Source organism: Castor canadensis, chromosome 2 (assembly GCF_047511655.1).
Source record: "Castor canadensis chromosome 2, mCasCan1.hap1v2, whole genome shotgun sequence".
NCBI classification, from domain to species: Eukaryota; Metazoa; Chordata; class Mammalia; order Rodentia; family Castoridae; genus Castor; species Castor canadensis.
In genome coordinates this window covers 168,627,638-168,653,796 of record NC_133387.1, presented here as the reverse complement: position 1 = coordinate 168,653,796, position 26,159 = coordinate 168,627,638, and the positions used below count along the sequence as shown (strand labels likewise).

The window sequence follows — 26,159 nt, the reverse complement described above, 5'->3', positions numbered from 1 at the left end:
ACAACAATTTAAAATAACTAAATCTACAGATTTTGTGGTCTTCACAAATTACACACATCAGGGCTGTGTTAGGCTGTTGTCTCCTGGTTACTATTACTTCCCATAATGTGCCAGTGTTTAATATGAAGCTACAGAGTCAGGCTAACCTGAGCTCAAACTCAGGGGCTGTTACTTTACAGAGTAACTTTTGACAAATTACTTCAAGTATGTAAAGTTCAGCTTACTGGTCTGTAAAATGGAGTTAATAATAACTCACAGGAGTTTTGATAAGATTTAAATACAGTAATGTATGTAAAAAGTTCAACAGAGACTGCCTCAATGTAAATAATAAATGACAAGGGTTTTTTCAGGTTTGAACACATACACACATACACACACAACAAGCCAGCTTTGAGCTCAGGTGTCCTCGAAATACTCATTTGTCATAGGGAGCAATGTTAAAAGGCCACTTAATACAAATAATTATTTGAACAAGAAAGCAGTTCATAAATACAGGTTGCCTATGTATACAAAAATCTCTGTTCACAAGAGTAACCAGACAATGGGAAAACGATTGTAATTAGCAATGTGGGGACAAACAGATATGCACAATGCAAAAGAATAAAGTTGTACCCCTGATTTCACACTCTGCACAAAAACTAACTCAAAGTGGATCATAGACTTCAATGTAGGAGCTAAAACTACACAACTCTCATAGGAAACACAGGAATGAATCTTTATAACCTTGTGTTAGGTGAAGATTTCTTAGATACAACACCAAAAGCACTGGAAACAGAAGAAAAATATATTAATTGTGCTATATTAAAGCTAAAATCCTTTTTATTGTGCTGGAGAATTATAACATCAAGAAAATGAAAAGACAGCCAGCATTACAGGAGAAGACATTTGCAAATTATATATGAGAGATTTGTATCCAGGCTTTGTAAAGAACTCTCACAATTCAATTGTGAAAAAGATAGCTTAATTTAAAATGGACCAAGGATTTGGATAAATATTTCTCCAAAAAAAGATATACAAATGGCCAATAAGTACATGAAAATATGCTCAAGATCATTAATCTTTAAGGAAATGCAAACCCAAGCCCAATGAAATACTACTTCACATTCACTCTGAGAGCTGTAATCAAAAAGACAGACAAGCACAAGCATTGGAGAAGCCATGAGTGGTGTGTTGGTGGATGTTTGTTCAGTCACCTTGGAAAAGAGTTTGGTCATCCACAAATAGTTAAAAATGGAATTATCATATGAACTAATGATTCTACTCTCAGGCCTATACCCAAGGGAAGTGAAAACGTGCTAATGAAAAAATGTGTACAAGAATGTTCATAGCAATGTTCATTTGGAAACAACCCAAATATCCATCAAATGATGGTCAAATAAAATGTGGCATAGTTATCTAGTGAAATTGTTCTTTTAATTATAAAAAGGAATGAAGTACTGAAATATGCTACCACATGGATGAACTTGAAAACATACGGTAACAAAAGGTTACAACTCCATGTATATGAGAAGTACAGAATAGGAAAATTTATAAAGACAGAAATCAAACCGATGGTTGCTCAGGTGCAGGGGTGGGATGGATGAGAAAGAATGGAGACTGACTGAGTACTAATGAGTATGGGATTTCTTTTAGGAAGAACAAAAATGTTCTAAAATTAAATTGTGGTGATGTTGTACAATACAGTGAATATTCTAAAAATAATTTAAATTGTATACTGAACATGGGTGAATTATATCTCAATAGAGCTTACATCAATACAGTTGTTTTTAAAAGGCAACCTTGCTCTCCAGAGGTGAAGAAAGAGAAAATAAAAGACGGAGAAATATTCCCAACATGTAGTAAAGTCTGCCCAATGGGGTCTACAAAGAGCATCTTAAGACCTTTTGCTTAACCAAAGTTCAGTGGAAAAAACGTCTAACATTTCCATGACCTTCTTTTCTAAACTTCCTAAGTGGCTTAGAGTGAAGCTGCCCGGGGAACTCCAAATGGAACCTAAAAATATTATCTCCTAGCTTTATAAACATCAGGAACACTAATGAAGTGAGGAGCAGAAGACCCAGGAATGGAGTATTTCACTCAGGTTGGGAGGCCCGAGTGACACCTAAACGCATCTCTGAAGGCAGGCAGGAAGGCCAAGGAGGGGCCAGGTTAGGGCCAGGGAGGTGAAAATCAACACAGGGTAGAGAAGAATAACAATGATCTGGGATACATAAAGCAGAGCCAGAGTGACCACTATTCTAAACACTAGTAAAACAGCCCCTCTGCAAATCAGACTCCTTATCCTGCTGACCAAGTTTGGAAAAATGAGCACTCCTCATGGCAAATGCCCTTGACCCTCTCTTGCACATCATTTGGAGGCCATGGATGGAACCACATTGGTCTGTCTTACCTCTAGTCTGCAGCAAAAGCATTCCTTGCATTATTCCTGTTCCCTTGGTGCTCATCTGACTCCATCCAGCATGGCTATGTCTGCCTGAGCTCCCCATTCAAGTCATGCCCTTGGTACTCCTGGAGACAAGAGCACCACCCTGCTCTGTAGGCTCAGCGTCTCAAGCAAAATGAGGCCTCAGTGAATATGTGGGAGTTTTTTTATTCATATATGCATACAATGTTTGGGTCATTTCTCCCCCCTTCCCCTCGCCCCCTCCCAGTGAATATGTATTGATTGAGAAGAAACAGCATAATGGTGCTCTAAGGTAACCAAGACTGTTAATGCCAGCCAAAAATCTGGCATTACCTGTATTCCAATTAAGAACAAAGACAGCAACCACCTATGGTTGCTGTCACCTATGTTGCTCATCACAGCTATGATGAGTTTAGACCCTCAGGTTACTAATATTGATCAAATCTCTGCTATATGGCAACTATTGGGGTGGGCACTGGAGACATATAAGTAAACAGTAAATAGTTCTGTGACCTTTGAAGGAAAGCAACCATAGAAAAAAAAACCTTCTGAATCAATCTTTGGATCTGATTCTGAAGGCCTTATGGCTTATTGAAAGTGTGTGTGTGTGTGTATGTGTGTGTGTGTGTTATTAATTTTAATAACTCTAAAACTTTTGGGTAGTAAAGATAAAATCCCTGCCCAAAGGTACAAATAGTTTCACAAGGAAGAAAATGACAGTGACTGCAACACAGTTCAATAATCTCTATGACACATGTGCTCACTGGTGTTATGGGTACACAATCAGGACCTGAACTAAAACACTGAGGACAATAACAGAGAAGCTGGGATAGAAACTAGACTAGAAGCTGGGTTAGCTGGGTAAAGTTGACAAGACTCAATGCTGACTGAATGTGAGGACATGGTAGACATGGTGGTCATCTGTTGCTTCTCTCTCTCTAGAATCTTTTCCTTCTTCTTCTAGTACATGACTCCTCCTGCTTTCCTTTAGGAAATGGGCTTTCTTCACACAGGACAGCTCTGATGAGCACAGTGCTACCTGTGTCCCCTACTCACAAGGGTGAGTCCAAGACACTACAGGATCATTTAGGGTCCACATTCCCATCATCTCATTGACTGCCTAGGAGTAGGCATGCAACCCATGAATTTAATAGGGAACATTAGGAGGAAGACATTCTTTGGTGATGTCTATGATCATGGGGTTCTACCAAAGCAAATCCATGAGCTAGAGAGAAAGAGAAAGAGGAAGAGAAGAAAGAGACTTGATAAACTTTCTACCTCCCAGTTTCTCCAAGACTGTCTCTTCTACTGGACTTTTCAACTCTAAAGTCAATAAATTTCCTCTTATACTTAAGCTATTTTAAGGTAGTTTTTTGCAATTTGCAGTCCAAAAGAGACTTAACCAACATAAGAGTTAAAGTAGGAAAGAGGGAGTCAGTAACTACCAGTTTTCCAGCCTGGTGATAGGTAGCTGATGGTGTCCTTCATTAAGACAGGATAGCAGGTAAAAATTGCGACACAGGCAGGGAGAAAACAGTATGAACAGCTGTAACTTAGGGCACCTCTGTGGATCCAGGAAAGTATTCACAGAAAAATACCATGGATATATCTCAATGTGTGAAACCTCAGGTGATGAGACTAAAGAGCCTTTCCTCCTACTATTCTTTAACTTGCAAATTTTCTTTAAAGAGGTGTATTATTTTAAAGAGTAAACTAAACATAGTATGTGTGCATAGAAAAGTTCTAGGTCACAGCCAGGAAGATTGTAGGAAAGTAACCAGAGCAGCATAGGTTCTGTCTTCACTTCAGTTAAAGGGAGGGAAAAACTTTTAACTTCTACCTGCCCACTCTGACACAGAAATTGAGGAAGTAACAATGGGAGAGGTGCAGAGTTAGGTTTCAAACGTTCTCTTCCAAACTCCAAAATCTTATTTGTTGAGTTCTTATACTGGCATGCCTGGCTGCAGTTCTCTTTTTGCCTCTGAGGAAGAATTAAAAGATTATTCTGAACTCAATGCTTTTCTTTTCATACCTGACCTGTTCTTTCCCACTTGAATTTCCTAAACCATTCCCATCGAGTACTCTTAAAAGTTTTGAAAGTTTTGTCTTGTTTGCTAGAACCAGTTGGATAATAATTTTATAAAATACTAAAACTCCTTCTGAAATATCCTAAAAGAATTTGAAAGAAGAACTAATTCACAAACTCTTCAGTAACTAATTTTGGAGTCGAATTTCCTCCCAATGAATCTAAATCCCTCTTTTCCCATTTAATCCCACATTTTTCTTATATCCAATGAGCTACAGAACAAGTTAGTCATGCCCTGATGAAATATGAAGAAGAGTTAAATCTATGCTAGTATTTAATCTCTATTGATTTTATATTTAGTTCTAACTCACTGCTCACCTGAAGTTCAATTTCTACAAAAAGGCAGTGAAAAATTTGAAGAAGAAAAGTAACCAAGCAAGGGAAAATGTGTGGACACTTGGTGTTTTAGTTCATTTTGTGTTGCTATAACAAAATACCTAAGGCTGGGTAATTTAATTCATAAAGAAAAGAGATTTATTTAGTTCACAGCACTGGAGGGTCAAGAGTCAGTGCCAGCATCTGCTTGTCCCTGGAAAGGGCTTCATGTCAGATGAATAACAATTGGCAGGAACACAATTGATAAGAGGCTACAAGGCAAGACAGGAAACAAAGCGATTCAGCGGAGGTGCCAGGCTCACTTATAACAACCCCCTCTCAGTCTCAAGGTACTTTTCAGAGAGAAGAACACACTCTCATGAGAAAAAACATTAATCCCTATTAAAGATCTAATCACTTTCCTCTAGGCTCCTCTTTTAAAGGTTCTACTACCTATCAGCATCATGCACAGGAGACCAAGCTTGCAGCAAAAGGAACTTGGGGGGACACACTCAAACACAGTCCTTGGTATAGCACAAATAATATAACAATTTAGACCCAAATTGTGGAAACCACCCTAAATGTCTTCAGAAAAAGATGGTTTCTTTGTGTATTCTGCAATTTAAAGGTTTTAAGAACTCTTTGAAATAAAAATAGAGAGCAAAACAAATGTTCTGTCAACTCCATTAAAAACTTGTGAGGTCAGGAAGGAATTTTGAAAGGGCAGATGGAAAAATGATTGTTTACTGAAAACAAAAGCAATTTCCCTCCCTCCTCCATGGCATCCCCAAGGCTGAGAGCTGCGGGCAGTTCTGGGGAAAGGGGTAAGTGTGTGAAGCAGAAGTCTCATCTTCAGGCCTTCACCCTGCCTTCTCCCAGTTCTGCCCCAGCATTGCAATTCCATTCTTAGCCAAAGCTCTCTCTCTGCTCAGCTCCAGAACAGCAGCCCTCCATCACATTGAGTTTAAAATAAAGAAATGCTTTTCCTAAAGAATTCGCACACAAATAATCTCATTACCCCAGTGCTTGGGTTTATACAGCAGACGTCCTCTGCCAGAAAAAAAAAAATGCACTCCATAGTCACTCACATGGAACAGCTGTGAGGAGAGAAATGGTATTTAATTCATTGTGAAATATTCAACAATGGCTCCACTGCACTTTTAAAAGCCTTTTGATAGTAAACCCCACAGGGAACAGCCCATCCTGTGTGCTGAAAAGCAGTTTCCCCACAATTAGTCTCTCTATTCAGAGGTCTGGGAAGTCTGTGTAAACTTCAGCACGTGCTGTGTACACTGTGGATGGCTTCAAGGATATAACCTTTCAGGAACCTCTTAGGGTTTAGACTCTGTCTGCTCACAGAGCTGCTGGGTTGGGGATGGGGGTAAGGGGGCCAAGTGAGTGCGATCCTGCTGAAGGGATAAGAAAACTGAATACCCAACAAAGGAAAACCCATTCTGCAGAGAAGCCTTGCAAATTTCCAGGCTTATTCACATCCTTGAATAATCAGTGATGGACCAAAAGAAACCAGAGGGATGATCTGAAGGTAACAGAAAGCAGTGGTTCACTCCCATTCCATCTCTGTGAGGGTTTCATGGGTAGGAAAGCTCAGACCCTCTTATCCCAGAGGGTTAGCATTAGTCACTAACAGACAGGGAACAATGAAGATGTAAAAAATATCTGGCAGGCAAAGTTTGTATAATGGTTAAGAAAACAGAATTTGAAGATTCCAGTTTAATTGCCAGTTCTCTCTCTTTCTCTCTCTCTCCCCACCTAAATTGCACTGGGGTTCTTTGGGGAGGTAACTTTACCTCTCTGAGTCTCATTCATCTGATCTGTAAAATATCACCCTCCTAGGAACATTGTAAGAGCCAAACACCACATGTATGTTATCCTCAGCACAGAGAAGGTATTCAATGAATGGTGACCACCTCTTAGGACTTCTCTTGAGCTTTCTAGAATAACATTTTTAAATTCTCATTTAACTAGAGAAGAATGGGCTAAGAACTCTCTTCATCAATATTCTTGATTTTTTTAATTGGTCAGGAGAAAAGCAACATAGAAAGATGTAACTCAGCAATCCAACTGGAAATTCAAAGGGATCTAAACCATGCTGAAAAACGAAACAAAAGACTAACAGCCAACAAAACTTTACATCATGATTGATTGGTTTTACTGTACACAAAATTTAAACTCAGAATATTCAAAGTTATTACGTACTGATGATCCCTGAAATCATCTAGTCTTTACCGCACTCTCCAGGCACAGCCTACTGGCATATGTGTTGCCACAGTAGCCAGTCATTTGCATTACAAATCCAATATTCAACCTATGAGCAACACTGGAATGTAAGCTCTAAGCCCTGCTCAGTTAGGAATGTCCATCTCATGTACTGACCAAGGACAGAAATGCTAATACATCGCTGTCAGCAGCTGGCTCCGTGAGGGTAATCTCTCTTTCTAGATTGCAGAGGTCTGAAAATGGTCTCAATTTGTCTAAGTGAGCTTGTAGCAGTGGATATAACAGTCAGTGGCTCCAAGAGAGTCCAAAGATCAGAATTGAGAACCAAGACTTCAAAGGGTGATCTAGGGTGAGGGACAGCCAGCTGGCAGAGTATACAACACCCAGTGGTTTATTTGCCATTGTTGTATGGGTGCGGAGTGTGTTATTTCTACCACATCCCTCCTCCTTCTGCCTGAGATAAGAATGATGGGAGAAATCTCTTGCTCATTAGAAAGTCCCTAAGAAGCAGATCTCAGTATGGCTTTCTCATGGTACCGTGAAGTGGACCAAAGAGCCCCATCCACACTTCAGCTCACCTTAGCCAAGCCACAGAGCCGTAACTTCAACGGTGTCTGCAGAGAGGAGCACGCAATAAAAGGGAGGTTGAAAAACAAAGACATGCTTGGGCTTTGGGCAAGGCTGTGATGCTTGTGTCTGAGACAGTGGAATGAAAACAGCTTCCAGATTCAAATGCATTCTCTCGGGACTGACCAAAGCAGTATCAACTGACCAGGGAGGGATTTAGAGAACTGAATTCATTCCCGTTCCACAAGATACTCATGGTACACTTTCTAAGGCCAACTCTACCTGCTGCAGGAGGTGCAGTGGTCCTTTTCCCTTGAAGCAGAATTTCTTAACTTCTCCAGGGGTCTCAGACCATTTTGTGAATCAGAAGAAAGCAACAGAACCTTAGAAAAATTCTTGCGCATAATTTCAGCAAGATCACAAGTTTCTGAAACTCCTCTCAGACAAGAACCCCTGCTGTATGAAAATCGGCAGGTCAAAGGCTTGGCCAGAAAGTTGTTAGGCTTTACAATGTCTGAGGTAAGCAGGATAGCAAATGCAAAGGGTCTAGGCATCTAGAACCTCGTTTGATAGATGTTTGAATCACTGGCAATTCAGCTTCCCTAGCACCATTGACAAACAACTGTAGGGATTGCTAACTTTGGTTTGGGGTGTTTTAATTCCACCTGGGAGGGTGAACACAGGTTCTTAAGTTCTCTTTTCTTAAATAGCAAGAAAGTCCAAAACAGTCAAACATTCTTCAAAGGTCTTGAGTTGGTTTAACAGGGATGTTCAGGAATGGAGTGGGAAAGGCAGATTCCTATAGAAAAAGAACAGGGATGCAAGGAGGAAAGAACCAACCTACTAGATGGTGAGATAAAGCAGGGTCTGCCCCCCAGGGCTGCCCACACATCAGCAGAGAGGTGATTTCTCCCAGAGTGTAATTAGGCCTTGTGTTTGACCCCTAACCTCTGTCCCATGGGATATTTATGTTCTCCAGACAGGCAGCAGGGGGACATATGAGGGAAAGCTGAAGGGCCTGAATAGGGAAAGAATGAAACCAGGAGGGAGGGAAAGAGGACTGGTGGGGAGGGAAAGAGGACTGGTGGGGAGGGAAAGAGGACTGGTGGGGAGGGAGGAAGGAAGGAAGGGAGAAAGGAAGGAAGGAAGGAAGGAAGGAAGGAAGGAAGGAAGGAAGGAAGGAAGGAAGGAAGGAAGGAAGGAAGGAAAGTGAAAATGGGAAGGAGGGAGGGGAAGGAAGGAAAGAGGGAAGGAAGGAAGGAAAGAAGGAAGGAAGGAAGGGGAAAATGGGAAGGAGGGAGGAAGGGGAAGCTTCGAAGGAAGGAAGGGGAAGGAAGGAAGGAAGGGGAAAATGGGAAGGAGGGAGGAAGGGGAAGGAAGGAAGGAAGGAGGGAGGGACGAAGGGAGGCACCTGGTCCATCCATACCAGCCTACGAAATCCTGAGGTAACAGCCTTTTCTACTGCATGCTTGGTGTTTTGCCATTTCCATGTCCAATCGGTTTTTTTCTGCCTCATAGTAATTTTGTGCGGTCGTCATCACTCTGATAATACAGATGAGGAAACGAGCTGGTGGGTGGCGGAGGTCCAACCTAGGTCCCTATGGGTCCCTATCAGTCTCCAAGTGGCAGCTACGCACCTGGGTGCCCTGAGAGGAGAATGACACTGCCTATCTGGAACCCTCTTCCTATCTGGAACCCTCTGTTCCAACCGTCTATTTCCTAAGCCCATCATGGGGCAGACATATGCCACAGACCCACGCAGCTCTCACCCCCCTCCTCCCCTCTGGGCTCGGAGTGGGTCGCAGCTGCGACCGCCGGAGCCTCGCCGCCCACCTGGGGGCCGGCGGCCGCGCCAGACCGGCTGGCAGCGCCAGGGTTAACTCTGGGCCTGCGGAGCAATGATTTCTGTTTTATTTCGGCAGGGGAAGTGTGTGCTGCCTGATTAGCCTGATGGTTTCCTCTTTTCCCATAACCTCCAGACCCCCACGGCCCAAGTGTTTACTCTCTGAAATAAAAAATCTGCTGGTGTTTTTCTTTTTGTGCGCTCGTGTATTTTGGGAGGATTGCAGAGGAGGAAGGCGGGGACGGGGTGAGGCTGGGGGAGGGGAGCGGGACGCAGCCTCCAGCTGCAGGCTCAGGGCTGAGACCTCTGGCTGCAGTGCAAGAAAGCAACTTATTAATGAGAGAGCTGGGCCTCCTGCTCCAGCAGCTATAAACACAGCGAACATCTGGAGGGAGAGGACAAGTCCTTCCCCAGCCAGACATGAGCACAACAGGCTGTCCCCGCGCGGCCGCCCCCGCCCCCTCCTCTCTCACACACACGGCGCTGGCTCCAGCCCTCACATCATCCACCCACCCGCACATTTCCATTCACAGAGTGCGGCGGCGCCCCGGCTCCTTGCCTGCCCGCCGGAGCCCAGCGGAGCCCAGCGACGCCAGCCAACGGCGTCCACCGCCCCCGGCCCCTGTTCCAGAAGAGGGGTCAAACTGCTTGAGTCCAATAAGAACTCGATGCCCCAGGGACCTTTTCCCAACTCGGCCTAAATATTTGCGGTTTGAAAAAGTTAAGAGAACTTCTCTCTCCACAGCCCCCTGGGAGTTCCAGAGCAATGCTGTTACTTCCTTGGATTTTTGAGAAGCAAGGAATCTGGCAGTGGCCAGGCCAACAGAGTGCTTGCATCCGAGTTGTAACTATTCGGCCTGTGTGCAGGAGAGGCCATCTGGGTCACCTTCCTTCCCAAGGACCAGCAGAGGTGACTCCCACCTGTCAGAAAAATAGCCTTGGGGAAGAAGCCAGCAGGCAAGATTTGCTAGGTGGACAATTGGTTTCTCTGCCTCACTTAAATCCAGGCTCAAACCAGGCTGGAAGGAAAAGGGGTGACCTTTAATCATCACCTGCTATAAACCATGACCGTTTAAGTAAAATGCACCTGGTGAATGGGCACAAGTAAGTGTGACTACCCTTCCTACTAAAGGGGGATCCTGGAGGCTCCAAACTGAACCAAACCTCCAGGCCTGTACCAGGCAGTGCCAGAGTTCCAGGTGCCAGAGTTCCAGGTGTGTCCGTGCCCTCTGCACCATGCCAGGCTAAATCCTGGGCCTGGACTCTACATTCTTCAGTTTATAGTCAACCCCTTACGATGCAGGTTTTAGCAGCCTGGGAAATGGCACAGGTTCGAAAGCTACCAAGGCAGCAGGAAGTGGGAGGAGACGTAATACCCACAGCCAGCCAGAGTGACACCCTTCATTTGCCAGGAGTAGGGTCAGGTGTTCATAGGCATCCCATTGTCAGAAGAACAAAGTGACAGGGCGGAAAGGAGAGGGTAAGGGAGTGACAATGACCAAAATACATTGTATCTATTGTATATGTAAGAAAATAGCATGAAATCCACTAAAATGGGGGAAGGAGACAAAGGGGTAAGAAAGTAATACAAGAATTTGATCAAAGTACATTATATGCACATATGCAAATATCAAAGTGTAAAATTACTTTATGTGAATTTTTTTTAAAAGATAGAGCAAGTGTGTGGGATACTTTTTGAATACTTTTCTTAAATTTTTTAACAATTAAATTAAAAATTAAAATAATTTTTGAATAATTTTTTTCAAAAAAAATGACAGAGCAAAGTATATGGGATGCTTTTTGCTATATGGATTTGCTTCCTTGTGTCCTACTTGGGCTGGTCCCACCCTACTTCTCTTTCTTTCAGGATTTCCAGATCCTTGCCACTTTGGGTTACCTCAGAAACAAGATGCAGTGTTCAAGATGAGTCCTGCCTAACTTCTCTAGGCACTGCCCCCTTGGAGTAGCTGCTCAGGGCAGCTAGGCCCCAAGCATTCTGTCTGTGAAAGGCTAAAGCTGGTGGAGTGGTTCAAGTGGTAGAGCACCTGCCTAGCAAGCATGAGGCCCTGAGTTCAAACCCCAGTACCACAGGAAAAAAAAAAAAGAGCTGAGACAAGACTATCTCTTGCTCCTTTCCAGATACCACAGTTACCAAGTCAGAATCCAAGAAGGTCCACATTTCCCATCTCCTGAGTGTTCAGACTGTTACTAAGAAGAGTTTCATTCCTGTGCAACAGAAGGGTTACATGGTACCATCTTTAGAAAATTTAAGGCAGTTCCATACTGAGTTGGAAAATTGAGAAAATACAATAAAATAAAATCCTGAGATGGGGAACCCCCCCCCCCACTACACACAGAGTTCCTAATCTACTTCATTATGGACAACCTGTAAGTCTTCTCCGAGATGAACAGCCCAGCATCTTCTCGGGGAAAAGATTTCTCCAATATTGTGGTGTCTGATATTATGACATTCAGGCAACACACACTCACAGGAACAGAACTGTTTTAGAGAACAAAGAACCTGAAGCCATCCTCTAGAAAAAGGAAGCATATCCTGAAGGAGAACAGAACAGATATGTGCAGCAGATAGAGTTGGAAACACCATTTTTTAAAACCCCAGCGTCGTCTGAGATGGTTAGTTGAAAGAATAAACCTGTTATGAGAATAAACATTTCAGAGCAAGGTGAGTTTCAATTTAACAAGTGTTTCTGGCATTCCCTCAACAATCTCAACACTTGAAAGCCAAACTGGAGGCCTCTGGTTTTCCTGCTGAAACTTCCCACCTGGCTGTCGATAGCTTTTTCCAAACACTGCCCAGGTTTGATCCCTCCCAGCCGCCCAGCTGGCTGAGAAAGCCCCAGGAGAGACTAGGAACCCAGACTTTCAACATATCTGCCACTCGAACTTCCAAAGTTTATTTAGGAAAGACATTCTTCAGTTCTACCATTTTATTAGTAAATTTATTTTAGAAATTTTAAATAGTGAGATCTGAAGTCACGCACTGACATTTGCCAGTCTTTGTGTCATAAATGTGACATTTCTGTGGGAACCATTTGGTCTATCATGTCAAAGTAAAAGTTGCTTCCCTTCTCTATCTCCTCAGTATCCAGTATGTGGTACTGTCCACCAAAGGTGTCTAACCAATCAGTGGGTCACTTTCTGACTCCATGATTCCCAGACATTTTTGGACTTCCAAATGCACTTTAAGACAATGAGTCAAAAAAGCATTTAAACAAACATTCATGTCATGCTTAATAAGTGATGGCACTGGTTCATGCTTCACATATATTAACCTAGTGGTTCTCAAAGTGTGGTCTCTCTGGACCAGTACACCTGAGAACTTGTCAGAAATGCACATTCCTGGGTGCTAAGCTTGACCCCCTGAATCAAAAATGCAGCACACTTCGTGTTTTAATAAACTCTCCAGGTGATTCTGCACCTCTGGAGTTCCTGTTTCAATGGATGTGGGGTAGGGTTCAAGATTTTTTAATTTTTAACAAGTTCTCAGGTAATACTGATTCTGCTGGTCTGGGAACACACTTTGAGAAGGCCCTCTATACACGAGGAAACTGAAGGACAGAGATAAAGTTGCCTAAGATCACAGAGTTACAAAGAGCTGATACAAACTCAAGCAATCTGGTTCCACAGTCTGAATTTTTTTTCTTTTGCAGCAGCGCTGGGGATTGAACTCGGGGCCTAGTGCTTGTGCTTTCCTGCTTAAGCAACATTTCTAGCCCTTTTGTTTTAGTTTGCTTTTCAGATAGGATCTCACTTTTGTGCCTGGGCCTTCTTGCAGTGCCCCCTCCTCACCCCCTAGTAGCTTGAGTAGCCCCCCTACAACACACCAGAGTCTGGATTCTTTACCGAGGCACCATATGTACATTCACTCTCAAGAATAAAGGAAGTGACAGGTATTCATACACGTGGGTAGATGAGGGTTTTACTGTGCTCAGCAACCAGACACACCAAACTGCATTATATGAGAAAAGGTGTGTCTTATTTCTCAAACTAAGAACCATGGTAATGAGACCACAGCTCATTTTCATGAAGTAAGTTGGGCTTCCTGTGTTCTATAGCTGCACATGCCTTTTCAACTCCAAGCAAGTGTGTTGCAAACATGTACTTTGATCACGACATCACTTCCATAAATTTAGCTGATTTGAGATGAAATCCATTTTGCACTTGAAAACTAATCCTAGTGAAAAAAATTAATGCTGTATCTCTCTGAAAAGTGCCAGAGAAGCATAATGTTTTCTGACATACACTATGGTCACTCATGATCATCCTAGCTGGGATCGATGACATTTATGGGATGGACTGTGGTCTTGTGGTTTTGTTGCTCAGTTGGGCCTCTGATGTCAGCTTTCTGGTTTCCAGTAGAAGCCAGGTTTTGCATGACTCTAGGTAGGTGTGGACTCCACTCTGAGGCTTGCTGCTTCCATCTAAGAATGGTTTGCATCTATCCTGTCACTTCTCAACAGGGCTGTGGATAGGAACTCATCATAATCACCAATGACAGTAAAACATTGTTGAGTTCTTAGTGACAGGGAGCAAGAGCCTGCCATAAAAAGTGATTCTTGTTATGATGATGAAAAGAAAGGGCTGAAGCTGAGGGACAAAGCAGAGGAGGGGAATGGAGAGGAGGCAGGGTCAGTGGGCTCCACTCCAGTCAGACTATAAACAGTAACAGACATTTCAGCCCTGTCTTGTGTAAGGGGCGCCATTGATTCACAAAGTTCCCTGACAGAAGGATGACGAGAAGCTGAGACAGAAAGGACCCATTCATTCATGCAGAACCCCAGCCCTCAGCCCCCATTGGCTCTCATAATGGCTCCAGGCTGATAGGGAGGAGGGGGCAGAGGCGGAGGGAGGAGGAGGTAAAAATGAAAGAAAATGATGACTACAAGATTGCCATGAAGAAATGTACAGCTGCACAGGCAATTGCATGCAAATGTGGCTTCCCTTTTTAGCTGTATAGTTAATATCCTCAGAATCATCTATTTTCCTCTTTCATGTCATTTTCCCCTTCCCTTCTTGCCTTGTCTTTCTCTGGGCTCCCCACTTCTTTCCCCCTTGCCATTCATCTTTCGTTTTCTCTTCCCATTATGCTCTACCTCTCTACCAATGCTCACCTTTACTTTCTGTCCACTTCCACACATCTGGCCTTTCTTCTCTGCATCCCTTTTACCATCTATTCTGTCCAGTCAATTCCTGACTTCCCTTGGTTACTGGGTTTTTTCTCCCTTCACCTGGTAAGGCTTTTCCATTCATGTTTTCACTCAGTTTTATTCTTTCTTCACCCTCCCTCCCTCTATTCCTCTCGTCCTTCTCAGCCTCTGCCCTTTTGTGAATGGAAACAACATTCTGATAAAGGCTGCTGAGAGGGGTCCTGACCATTCCTCCATGGCCCCCCCCGTCAGTATTCCAGTCACTGACAGATGTGTAATCCTTGGAAAAGACGTTCATTCATCCCTTCTGAGAGCACAAACGTGAGGGGGAGCAGGAGTGGGAAGTCCATGAGATGGAGGACGGGAAGGAAACTGAAGTTATAAATAGGATAAAAGAAGATGAAGATGAAAAAATGTACAGTATTTTTTTCTCCCTTTCTTTTTATTCAACACATCTCCAAGGAAATGTGCCACAGCTGGAGAAAGCATTGGTTGGTACATGTCTTCATCTCCCTTCCTTATAACCCCACAATCGCCTTCCAAACAACACCCATCACTGCGTCAACCTGGACCACAGCCCAGAAAAGAATTCCTTCAACTCCTTCATCTGAATAGCTCACAAGGCAAAGGAGGGGCTGGAAAAGCTCAAGGTTCTTGCCAGATACTTCCATCAGAGGGAGCCTGGGGAAGTGGGATCTAGGGCCCACATCTGCAAAGAGATTGCCACCAACTGGTAGGGAGCTAAACCCCCATGGGGAGCTGTTTACTATTCTGAGCTGCAGGGGATGGCAATGCAGGTCATTCTAGGAATGGTTATAATATGCTCCAACCTTCCCATCCTACCCCAAAGCCACAAGGCTGGGTGATCCCAATTTTCATCTCACAACAATAAAGTAGACTATGGAAAGAAGATGATAGCATACTGCCAGTAAGTCCCTTCATTTTAAAGGCAGTTTTGTCCTGAGAGGTCTTCATATGCCTCACAGTCACTGTCTCATTAGCCCTGATATAAAAAACACTGCTTAACCTTTGAGAACCTTGGCCAGGAGAAGAGTAAAAAATCATCTCCACTTGGGAGTTTCTGTGCTTCTCAGTTAAGAAAGAGAGGAACATGTCTTTGTGTGGGTGGGTTGGGGGGGAGTGAGGGTATTGGGGCTTGAACTCAGGGCCTTCACCTTGACTCACTCCACCAGCCATATTTTTGTGAAGGATTTTTCAAGATAGGGTCTCATGAACTATTTCCCCAGGCTGGCTTTGAACTGTGATCCTCCTGATCTCTGCTTCCTGAGTAGCTAAGATTACAGGGGTGAGCCACTGGCGCCTGGAGGAACATGTCTCTTAAATGTGAAAAAAGACATTCTCATTTTGAGGCCATGGGCAGTGTGGAGATAACCACAGTCGTTAATAAGATGTAACTTCTAGCAAGCACAGGTATCATCCAGAGTCGAAACTTTAATACAATATTTCTTTAATCTCAGTTGTATTGGGAGATATAAAGCTTAATCCTTGTGGCACTAATAGCATTTATGAATTATGTGAATAGAGACAACCATTTTGATCTTTTGTTTTTATAAATAATGTCTATTATTTAGAAGTTTAAAGAAACAATTTTTCTCATGTTCTTAAATTTTTAAGTCTTTTTTTTTTTTTTTTGTGGTACTGGGGCTTGATCTCAGGGCCAACACCTGAGCCACTCCGCCAGCACCTTTTGTTTCAGGTATTTTTAAGATGCAATCTCATGAACTATTTTCCTAGGCTGGCTTTGACCCTCCATCCTCCTAATCTCTGCCTCCTAAGTAGGTAGGATTTACAGGCATGAGCCACCAGCACCCAGTAAATTTTAAGTCTTAAGTCTAACCTGTGAACAAGTGCAGAATCTTCCAAGCCTCCTTGTAAAATGGGTAGATGGATGAGATATTTATATTTATACTTTGAGGAACTGAGACACCAAGCAAAATATGACAGATGTGTAATATGATAGTATACATGTTATTATATATATAATCTAGGGTGCTTCCAAAGAATACCTCAAAGACCAATGGCTATTGGGAGAAGACAGCATGGAGTAGAGGAACTGATCTCATTCCGCCCTGGAGAAGAACCAGGTAAGTGGAAAGCACCTCTCCTGTCTTCCCCATCCTTTCACAACACCCCACCAAGTATCACAGCCTCCTGCCCTGTACCCATCTGTTCATTTCTAATGAGAGATAAAGTGTGAACAACAAAGCTAACACTTGTTTTATTTTTCTACTATTATAAAAGCAGATTACCATAAAATTGTGAGGTAAAAGGATAGTGACTTAAAAAAAAATCACATTAAAGCTATTTCCATCAACTCCCCCAAACCCATGGCATCGCCCATGTAATTCTTCAGAATTACATATTTTCAATACGCAAGAGTAATGACATTTCTTATGATAAGAATTCATCCCGAGGAAAAACATAAATTTTGACTGGCTTTTTGGTATTTGGATTTAGTATCATGATATGGTCTCATGGAAAATTAAACTTAATATCTGAATCAATCATTTCAGAATCCCCAAATTCAACTTTTGCATTTGTTTTTTTTAAGCAAGTACGTAAACACAGACAAATGGAATTAATGACAAACAGAGTCCTGAAAACAGAACGGAGGTAAGGACTTTAGACTTCTCAGGTCCAGGGGAGAGTAGATCCACTTATTCCAGAGAAGTCTCTGGAGGAGTCTGCTTCGTGTTCACCAGAGGGCAGCACTGTAACCGGCAAGCCCAGGAAGGAGAAGGAATGCAGAGAGAAGGGACCACTGGGATAGAAGGACTAGAGAGAGGAGCAGAGAGGAGAGGCCAGATGCAGGTGGGCATGAGCAGAAACAGCATAGTGGAAGAGGTTATGAATGGGAAGAAATTATGTTTTATAAGAAGATTAATCAGCACACCTCTGTTTTCCCAGTTCATCCTTTATGATTGCAAAACTTGGAGCTTTTATCAACAGCCCCACCTAAGTGGGTGTTAGGAAGTACACAGTAGGCAAAACTATTTACAAAATAAAGACCCTTTCTTGAGTCCATTCCTGGAGTCTAATCTTCCTGTTGGACAATAAAGTAACACAAAATTATTGACAGGGCCAGGGACTTTCCCATTAGAGAACAATAGTGCCCATACCCACGCAAGCCATGTCAGCTGTAATTTCAGAGAATTCAGCCCTCATCAAATTTCCCTTGTCCTTCAACTCTATCCTCATTCCAGCTTTTGTTTATCTTCCTACCTGAGCCACAGTGTTCGAGACCAGTAGGAACTTCCTGAGTAGCCATCTCATCCCAGAATGAGTAGCAAGGTCTTTGCTGGTGATAATTGGACTGGAAACCACAAGTCATTCGAGGATCTTCAAAAGTATTGATAGGTCCCTGCCTCTGTGACCAGGAAAGATAAAGGAATATATATTAGGAGAGCAATCTCTAGAGGTTATCCCTCGTGGAACCATGACTTCATATTAACCAATCACACGTAAGTAAAAGTTATCCAAATACATGATAGTAGGACAGAACCAAATATTGCTTTCCTTGCTGTTTGCTCACTACGTTCCCAGGAAATGAGAAGAATGTCTGGTATGTTTATTTTCATCCATTTCTTGACCACTTTTTTTTTAACCTTCAAATAAACAGCAGGGAAGCATATTAAACATCTTAAATATATACACACCTGCTTTTTCTTGTTATGTCATCTTGCTCTTTTAAAGCACCTGTCAACTGACAAGTCAAGAGGGTTTTTGTTGTTGTTCATCTTCCTTGCTTATCTAAGTTATTTACAAAGCTTCCCTTCGCTGGATACCATGTCAACCATGAATTAAAAAAAAATAAACTCTGTTCCTTTGCCATCAAAAAAATAAATAAATAAAGCACCTGTCATTCCAGTATCATAGAACTAATAGGTGGCAAATGCCAAAGAAAAAGCAAAAAATGAATTTATATTATAAAACTCACCTCATTTTTCAGTTAAGTGGTGGGTTAATGACATCGGTTACTAGACAAGAATTATCCATTTCTCCCAATATTTGGGGATTTGTGCCACCTTACTAGTTTTATGAGCTCCCTAAAATATACTATCCACTGAGCACTGTCTAAGGGAGACAAATGCATTCTGTGGATGGCCATATTTTGCAATGTTTAAAACCTTACCCTTTGAAACCAGAAGAATCCAGATATGCACAAATCCTGCCTCCACCAGTTACTAAAGTGAGCCTGGATTTGCTTGTTAATATAAACCTCAGTTATCAACTATAAAATGCGAATAATAATATTTTCCTCATAAGGTAAGAGGACTGAGTGAAGTAATATGCATAAGATAATTATATAAAGCAAAATAAAAGCTGGGCATGGTGGTACACATCTATAGTTCCAGTCTTTTGGGAGGAAAAGGTAGAGGGATCAATCATCTAAGGCCACCACATGGTAGAGTGGTTACCTAGCAAGCATGAGGCCTTGAATTCAGTCAAGTACCACCAAAAAAAAAAAAAGAAAAAGAAAAATGATACATGAAATGTGTTTAATAAAACTATGTGTTTTATGAAATGCTTGTAATACATAGTGTACATGAAGCCTGGTCCTCAACACAAAATAGGTATCATTTTAACAGAAGACTCTTAACATTCTTCAAATGAGATGGTGGGTTAAACATTAAGATATAAAAGAGAAAGCGGAAAGATTCATGGGAGGAGTTCATGAGAATAAGAGTCTAATCCATACTGGCTCACACTCAACTTTCTTTTGTTCTTTTTCCTTTTCTTTTTATTCCTTCACTCTTCTCTTACAACCCCTTCACCCCCATAAAAACCCTAATTAGGAAAACCAAACTCTGCTAGAATTTGATGTAATTAAATCTGTTGGTAAGAAAGAGCTACAAATGTAGCTCCTAAGGTAACATTCTCATTCTCCAAGACAGCTTGCTAACCCCTGCAAGATTCTCTAACTGGAGCACACAAGAATTCAGCCCATTATTTACATTCAGTTGCTCGTTATCTATCCCCCCTTTTTGAAATGGTCCATTCACTCAAGCTAAGTGAAAATAACTGAAGAGAATATATTGTCACAGAAAAAAGTGATAATTGAACTCAAATGTGAATAAGGTATTGAGCCCACTGTAAAAACCTTGTCATTGGGCACAGTAATCCTAGCTTCTCAGATAGCAGACATTGGGAAGATCGCAATTCAAGGTCAGCCAGGACAAAAGTTTTCAAGACCCCATCTCAACTAATGGCTGGGTACAGTGGTGCACATCTATTATTCTAGCTATGAAGGGAAGCACAAATAGGAGGAGTGCAGTCCAGGCCAGCTGGAGCATAAAGAGACCCTAACTCAAAAATAACCAACACTGAGTTCAATCCCCAGTACTAACCACCAAAAAAAAAAAAAGAAAGAAAGAAAGAAAGAAATCTCATTAATTTGGCACTCATTTTCCACAATACTCATAAAACTATTTAAACCAGGTTTGGATGAAGTATACCCTGTGGCTATTCATCCTCTAACTGCACTGAAAGCACTGAGAACATAATAACACCCCGGGGAATGAAGGAAGATGGCTTGCGTTGTCTCATAGCAAGGGCTAACATCCTGGCTGGTCTTCTGCTGCCAGGAGGCTGAAAAGCTGAGGAAGTATAAATGGAACAATGGCAGATATGCTACCTAAATGTATTTGGGGCCAAGGGATTTAGGGAACTCAACAACAAAAATACACTAAGCTTCAGTCAGAAAACGATTCCTGAATTCTGGCTTCAAACCATTTTGCTGACATCTTATTTTAATACCATAAGCTCCTGAAGTGACTGTATAAAGTACTTCTTTTGAGTTCCCAACAATAAGCAAGTCCTACACAACACTTTGAAACAATCAATTGAAAATATATTTCCTAGATTCATTAATTAGGCTGTGTGTTCTCGGTATCTACCCCCATCATTTCCTATTCCTTCAGATCCATTCTCAAAATCCAATGTTATGTATCAGAGTTATAGGAATAGGATCTCAAAGGAGGAAATTTTGATTCTAAATGGTATTCAGGAGAACTCTAAGTTACTCACATCTGCCTTCTTTTGGGATATGATGTGCATGGTTTACCTAAAGCAGAAGATCCTTGCAGGATGGTAATGGGAAGTCTAAGTAGGACCCTTGTAAGATGGTACTAGGTAGCATAAATAGGATCCTTGTACGAAGGTAGCAGGCAGAAACCTTGCAAGTAGGTAGTAGGTAGGTAGTTTGTTACAGACCCTGCTAGGGTGGTAGATAACTGAGAAGAATGGAATTCAGATTTAAGAGTGTGGGTTTTGTTTTCTAAGAAAAAGTCACTGATGGCAAGGCCTAATTAATATGCAAAGAGTTATTGAATGAAAATGATTTGAGTACAGTGTGCAGAGGAAAGAGGGAAGGCAGAATACCAGTTAATGAGTAGCGTATAAAATAACGAATTTCTGGGTCTGTATAGTTGATTGTGGATCACCTCACAGCACTTGTATAACAGCATACACTGTATTAGCTTGATTTTGCATGACTGGCTTTTTCTGTGGCATTTCTTCTGTCCCTAAATGAGTTTTTTGTCAAGAGGGACAGTTCATGAATCAGGTCCTTGTATCTGCTAGACAGGTGCTCTACCATTTGAGCCATGCCCCCAGCCCCTTTTTCTTCAGTTATTTTTCAGATAAGTTCTTATGCTTTTGCCCAAGACCAACCTCGGACCGTGATCCTCCTACCTACACCTCCCACATAGCTGGGATTAGAGGTGAGCATGAATGTGCCCAACTCTTATTTTTATTTTATAAATGAAACTGCATATTTTAAAATATATTTCCTCTGTAGCTGTTCTCAAAGAAGCCAGAGGACCCTGCTTTTAAGAATCAGATAATGTCCAAATCTACCATAAGCCACCAGTATCTTTGCTCTTGAGAAATCTTTCACAGTTCTGTTATCTAAACACCTGTCTATTAGACATTTCATGAATTGACTTGATAACTATTTCATAGAGTATGAAAATGACATTTTTACTCAAGAGAACCACATTATCAGTTCCAATTCATTTTGAAACTGCCCTAATTGTGTAGAAAGAAGCTGGGGTATCAGCAGGTTAGAAATCAGGGTGCACAAACCCTCACCTCATTGCTCTAAAGAGCACCACCCAAAACAAACTCCTGCCTAGTAAGGCTCTTCACTGGCACCTTCCTTTCTTGGCTATAACTGGAGATGAGTCCATGAGATGCAAACAACACACTCAATCTCTGTCACAGTTTTAAGGAAGCCATCTGACAGTTTCTCATTCATTCATCCCACAAGTGATTGTTGAAAGGAACTAACAGACATCACACACCTGTCAGAGGCCAGCTGGCAGGCTAAGCATGATACAGACATGGCCACTTGAAATCCTTACCACAATCTTGCAAGATTACTATTTCCATCTCCATTTTACAAAAGAGCAAAATGAGAAATGTATTAAGAGTGCGAGCAAATTTCCAAAGGCCATGCCACTCATTGAGACATAATTCTAACCCTGGTCTGCTTGATTTCAGATTGTCTTTTCTCCTACTTGTACAACATGAAGCTATGTGGCTCAAGAACAGTTGGCTTGAAGGGTTGATGGTTCAGTGGCAGACAGCTTGCCTAGCATGTATGAGATCATGGGTTTCATCACCAGCACTACAAAAGTAAAACTAAGAATAAAAATGGTGGCTACTCTTCCATAATAGGTACATGATGGATTATGGCAATGTGTATCTATGGAACAAATATGTACAGTACACATACTCTATGCAAAGTGCTATGTTAGTTGCTCAGAATGCAATATTAACAAGAAATGAACCATACCTTTAGGTGCATACAGACAAGTGAATAGGAAGTTACAATGAGGGGATGAGCCAGGATTAAGTACCAAAGTGTAAGGGAGAGGAGTAGGTAGCAGGGAAGGCTTTCTGGAGAAAGCAAACTAAAGTAAGAACTGTAGAATGAGTAAGATTTGACCTTGGACATTTGCTGAATGGCCAAGATGTCAAAAGAAGAGGAAGAAGAAGACATACCTAAAGGTAAAAAAAGGGGCAAATACAATTGTGTAAGGAGGAATAAGGAAAGACTCAGGCAAGTGTCACAGAGAGAAAAAGACTGTTGTTCAGTGTGGACAAGTCTGAAGGAAAGACATGCTCATGGGCATCCAGTAATGGATGGTAAGTAGTAAAAATTACAGCTGGAGATACAAAGTAAGAGCATATTGTAAATGCTAGATAGGAATTTGTCCACTGAAGGTTGAGTATGAGACAAGGTGAATCAATACCTTCTAGAAAGACTCATTTGGTGTGTTAAGTAGAATGGATAGGGTAGGGATGGAAGGTAAGAAGGCTGACATAGTCGGAAGCAGAGCCCTGCCAAGCCATACTGGGACCTGGGGCAAAAGAATAAATCAGTGCTATTGATCCAACCTTTATTTAAACTTTTTATTTCTTCCCACAATGATTCTAACTTTTTTTCAAAAATAGTGTATTAAAAATGCTATTCAGCTTGATCACTGAGTTTGGGGCACCCCTACCCAATGTGACTGCCTTGTCCATTTATGAAGAAAGAGGTGGATTGGAGTCATGCATGTAGAGGTGAAGGGGAAACAAGAACTACATGGTATGTTTTAAAGGAAATATCAACATGATATTACAACTGATTGGATATAAGAGATGATGGAAAGGGGTAAGTCCATGATAACACTTATATTGCTTGCCTTTATAATCATAAAAATGGTGAGTTTAAGTGACTTAAATAAGGAGGGTGGAAAACAGTGTCACTTTTGGTTGTGTTTAGATGGAAAAGATGGCAGAGCTACTTGGTAGAGAAGCCCCTCTGGTAAATGGATGATAGAAGGCAGGAAAGAGTAAAGTCAGATCCCACAACATAAATGATCTAGTTGAAGCACAGACTCAAGGAAAATAGCAGTTGAAACAAAAAGGAAAGGATCAAATGAGTTTGTAACAGTGCCTACAGTTGGAAGGAAAAATAAGGGGACAAAAATAACAAAGACATGCCAGTTGAAAACATAAGAAAACAAGACATGCAGTTGTGACAGTCAGAAGCAGAGTTTCAAGCACAAGGGGTGATTTCCAAGTGGCCACTAAGAAAAGGCAGGTAGCCACACAGCCATAGAGCCTTGGGTCCCTAGGCATCTCAGCCCTGCTCTGCTTCATTTTTGTTGCCCCTCTTGCTCTGAAGAATGAAACTGCCAGAGTGCAAGAGTCCACAGCCTAACTCTACCTACCTGATCCCGGAAACAAATGAAACAAAGGCCTCCAAGTCTGGAAACCACATGAACAAGGATGCTCTTTGCCCTGTCCCTGCTCTGCTTTCAGGGTGAGTCAGTTCGAACAGCTACTGTCTAAGCTGACCATGTCCATTCTTCATGCAGAAAAGGGGTATCCTGTCTGTGCCCTCTCCCTAGCTCCATGTTTACAATTCAGGGTCAGGAACTGCTTTGCTTTCCAGTCATCTTCTCTTCTCCACTGCCTGCAGCTTTGTCTCCAGGGCCACCTCTTCCTTTCCTGCCTTACCACACCTCAAAGCCATTTCATTTGCTCAGAGTCTTCCTTCTCTCTGCCCCACCAAGTCTCACAACATTGGAAAAGAGGGAATATGGGAATAATTTTATGACACCAAATCACAAACATATGGAGTCAGTGTGTCTGTGAGAGTGTGTATGTGAGCTCTTTGTCCAGTCAGTCTCTCTGGCTTTAGCCAAGTAGCTTCCAGCATGCAGGTGTTTGTCTATTAACTCCCTCATGTCTCTCAGTGCATAAACTCTCCCTTTCCTTTGGCTGTCTCCAGAATCCTACAGCTTAACCTCAGGCCAAAAACATAGAAGACACAATAAATCCTTCTAGATGCTCCTGCTCGCTAAGCATATTTTAAACCCAGAAGTGAAGCTGAGTCAATACTGGGTGGATGGGCACTGTGATTTGGGGTAATGATTATTTTCTGGGAATATCAAAGATGCTCATGCCCTCTAGCAGAAAGGCAGAAGACTATAAAACAGGAAGCTTGAGTTCAAATTCTGCTCTACCACCAAGGAGCTATGTAACCGGTGGTGTGTCACTTAACCTCCCTAAACTTTTGTTTCCTGAGGAGGTTGGCTCTGACCATCTGCAAGTTCCTTGCCAACTCTAGGGCTCTGTTTTGCTGATCCACCCACATTCTTTATCCTGACCTTGCGACTAACAACCTTCACCGGATCAACAGCCCCACAGGGTGGAAAAGCCTAGAGAGACCAAAGTTATCACAGTCATGATGTGGATTCATGACAATATTCCCTTAAAATGTAGTCAAACCTTTTACATTGTTTGTTCTTGTGCGTCCCTGAAACCATGCTGAAACACTGGTTTGCTCACACATTCCTTGTGTTTCAGCAATCACTTCATTGTACACAGTCACTCCTTGACTGGGGGAGGAGGGTAGTGGTGAACAACTCTACAGACTTCTAACTCAGTTGGGTCACCTTCACCCATAGAAGATACTGATGAGGAGGTCCTTCCTTAACTGCTTGCCAAATACATGGATCCAGCTGATTGGGCGATGCCAAGAAGGGATTTTGGTCAAGCCATGCTTGGCCTCAGAAGCACACTGGGAACAGAGGTGTTTCTTGGGCACCATTGTCCTGCTCCATTAAGAGGCAGAAGGGAAGGAGGCAAGGCAGAAGTCCTCCCTAGCTTTTCCAGTGTGCCTGTCAAGAAAGAGGGACAGGAGGGCGGTGCAGCCATCGGGAGAGGCAGGAACAGACAAAATAGGAAACTCTCAAAGGGCAATTTAATTTTAGACTCAAGGCCAGGAAATTCTTTTTGAAACAATAGGAATGATAGCTTGGGCCTTGGTGAAAGGGCAAGCCTGACACACTGCAAGTTTCTGAGTGAATAAAACTCTAAAGTACAGAAGGAGCACCAGGAAACAGAGAATACCTAATTATGCAGAGCAGGACTTGGCTTCCATACAGACCACCTGGTTAGCACACTGAGCTGGCACTGCCACATCCAATACCAACACTGCACCTCCTTGTGCCAGCCAAGAACACAAGGACCTCCACTCACAGCAGACACCGCTGAGGCAGGGCCAAGGGGCATGGATTGGTGGAACATGGAAAGGGCCCCTGGGAGATGCATGACATTTGTCAGCTTCAAGCTCCCTGAATCTCCAAGTTGCATGACCCCAGCATGAAGCCTTCAGACTCACAATGGCACCACAGGGTGACAGCTTCAGGTATCCCATGATCACACTGACTTGGAGCCTTGGGGTGAGACATAGTTGGGAGAAGTCATATGGCTAAAAGACTGTCAGTATTGTGACTTGCTCAGTGGTTATAAGTTCTTATTTATCACCAAACATTGAAAAAAGCAAAAAGTCAGTAAGAGGAATTCAGTTGTAAGGAATTGCTGTGGTCTGAATGAGTTCCCCCAAAATCTATTATGTTGAAAACTTAATCACCATTGTGTTAGTATTAAAAGGCATGGCCTCTAGAAGGGGAGTAAGGTAAAAGAAGCCTCACATATAGGCCTCTTATTAAAGGA

At 42.3% G+C, this 26,159-nt stretch overlaps 1 protein-coding gene across 2 annotated transcripts in view; it reads right to left on the bottom strand.

Moving 5' to 3' along the window:
• Nucleotides 1-26,159, bottom strand: part of Ets1 (ETS proto-oncogene 1, transcription factor) — a 124,108-nt gene that overhangs the window by 78,066 nt on the left and 19,883 nt on the right. For both annotated transcript variants that reach the window (XM_074066376.1, XM_074066374.1), the window contains exon 3: nucleotides 17,865-18,009. In XM_074066376.1, the coding sequence (XP_073922477.1) occupies nucleotides 17,865-18,009 (145 nt within the window). The remainder of the gene's footprint in view (nucleotides 1-17,864; nucleotides 18,010-26,159) is intronic.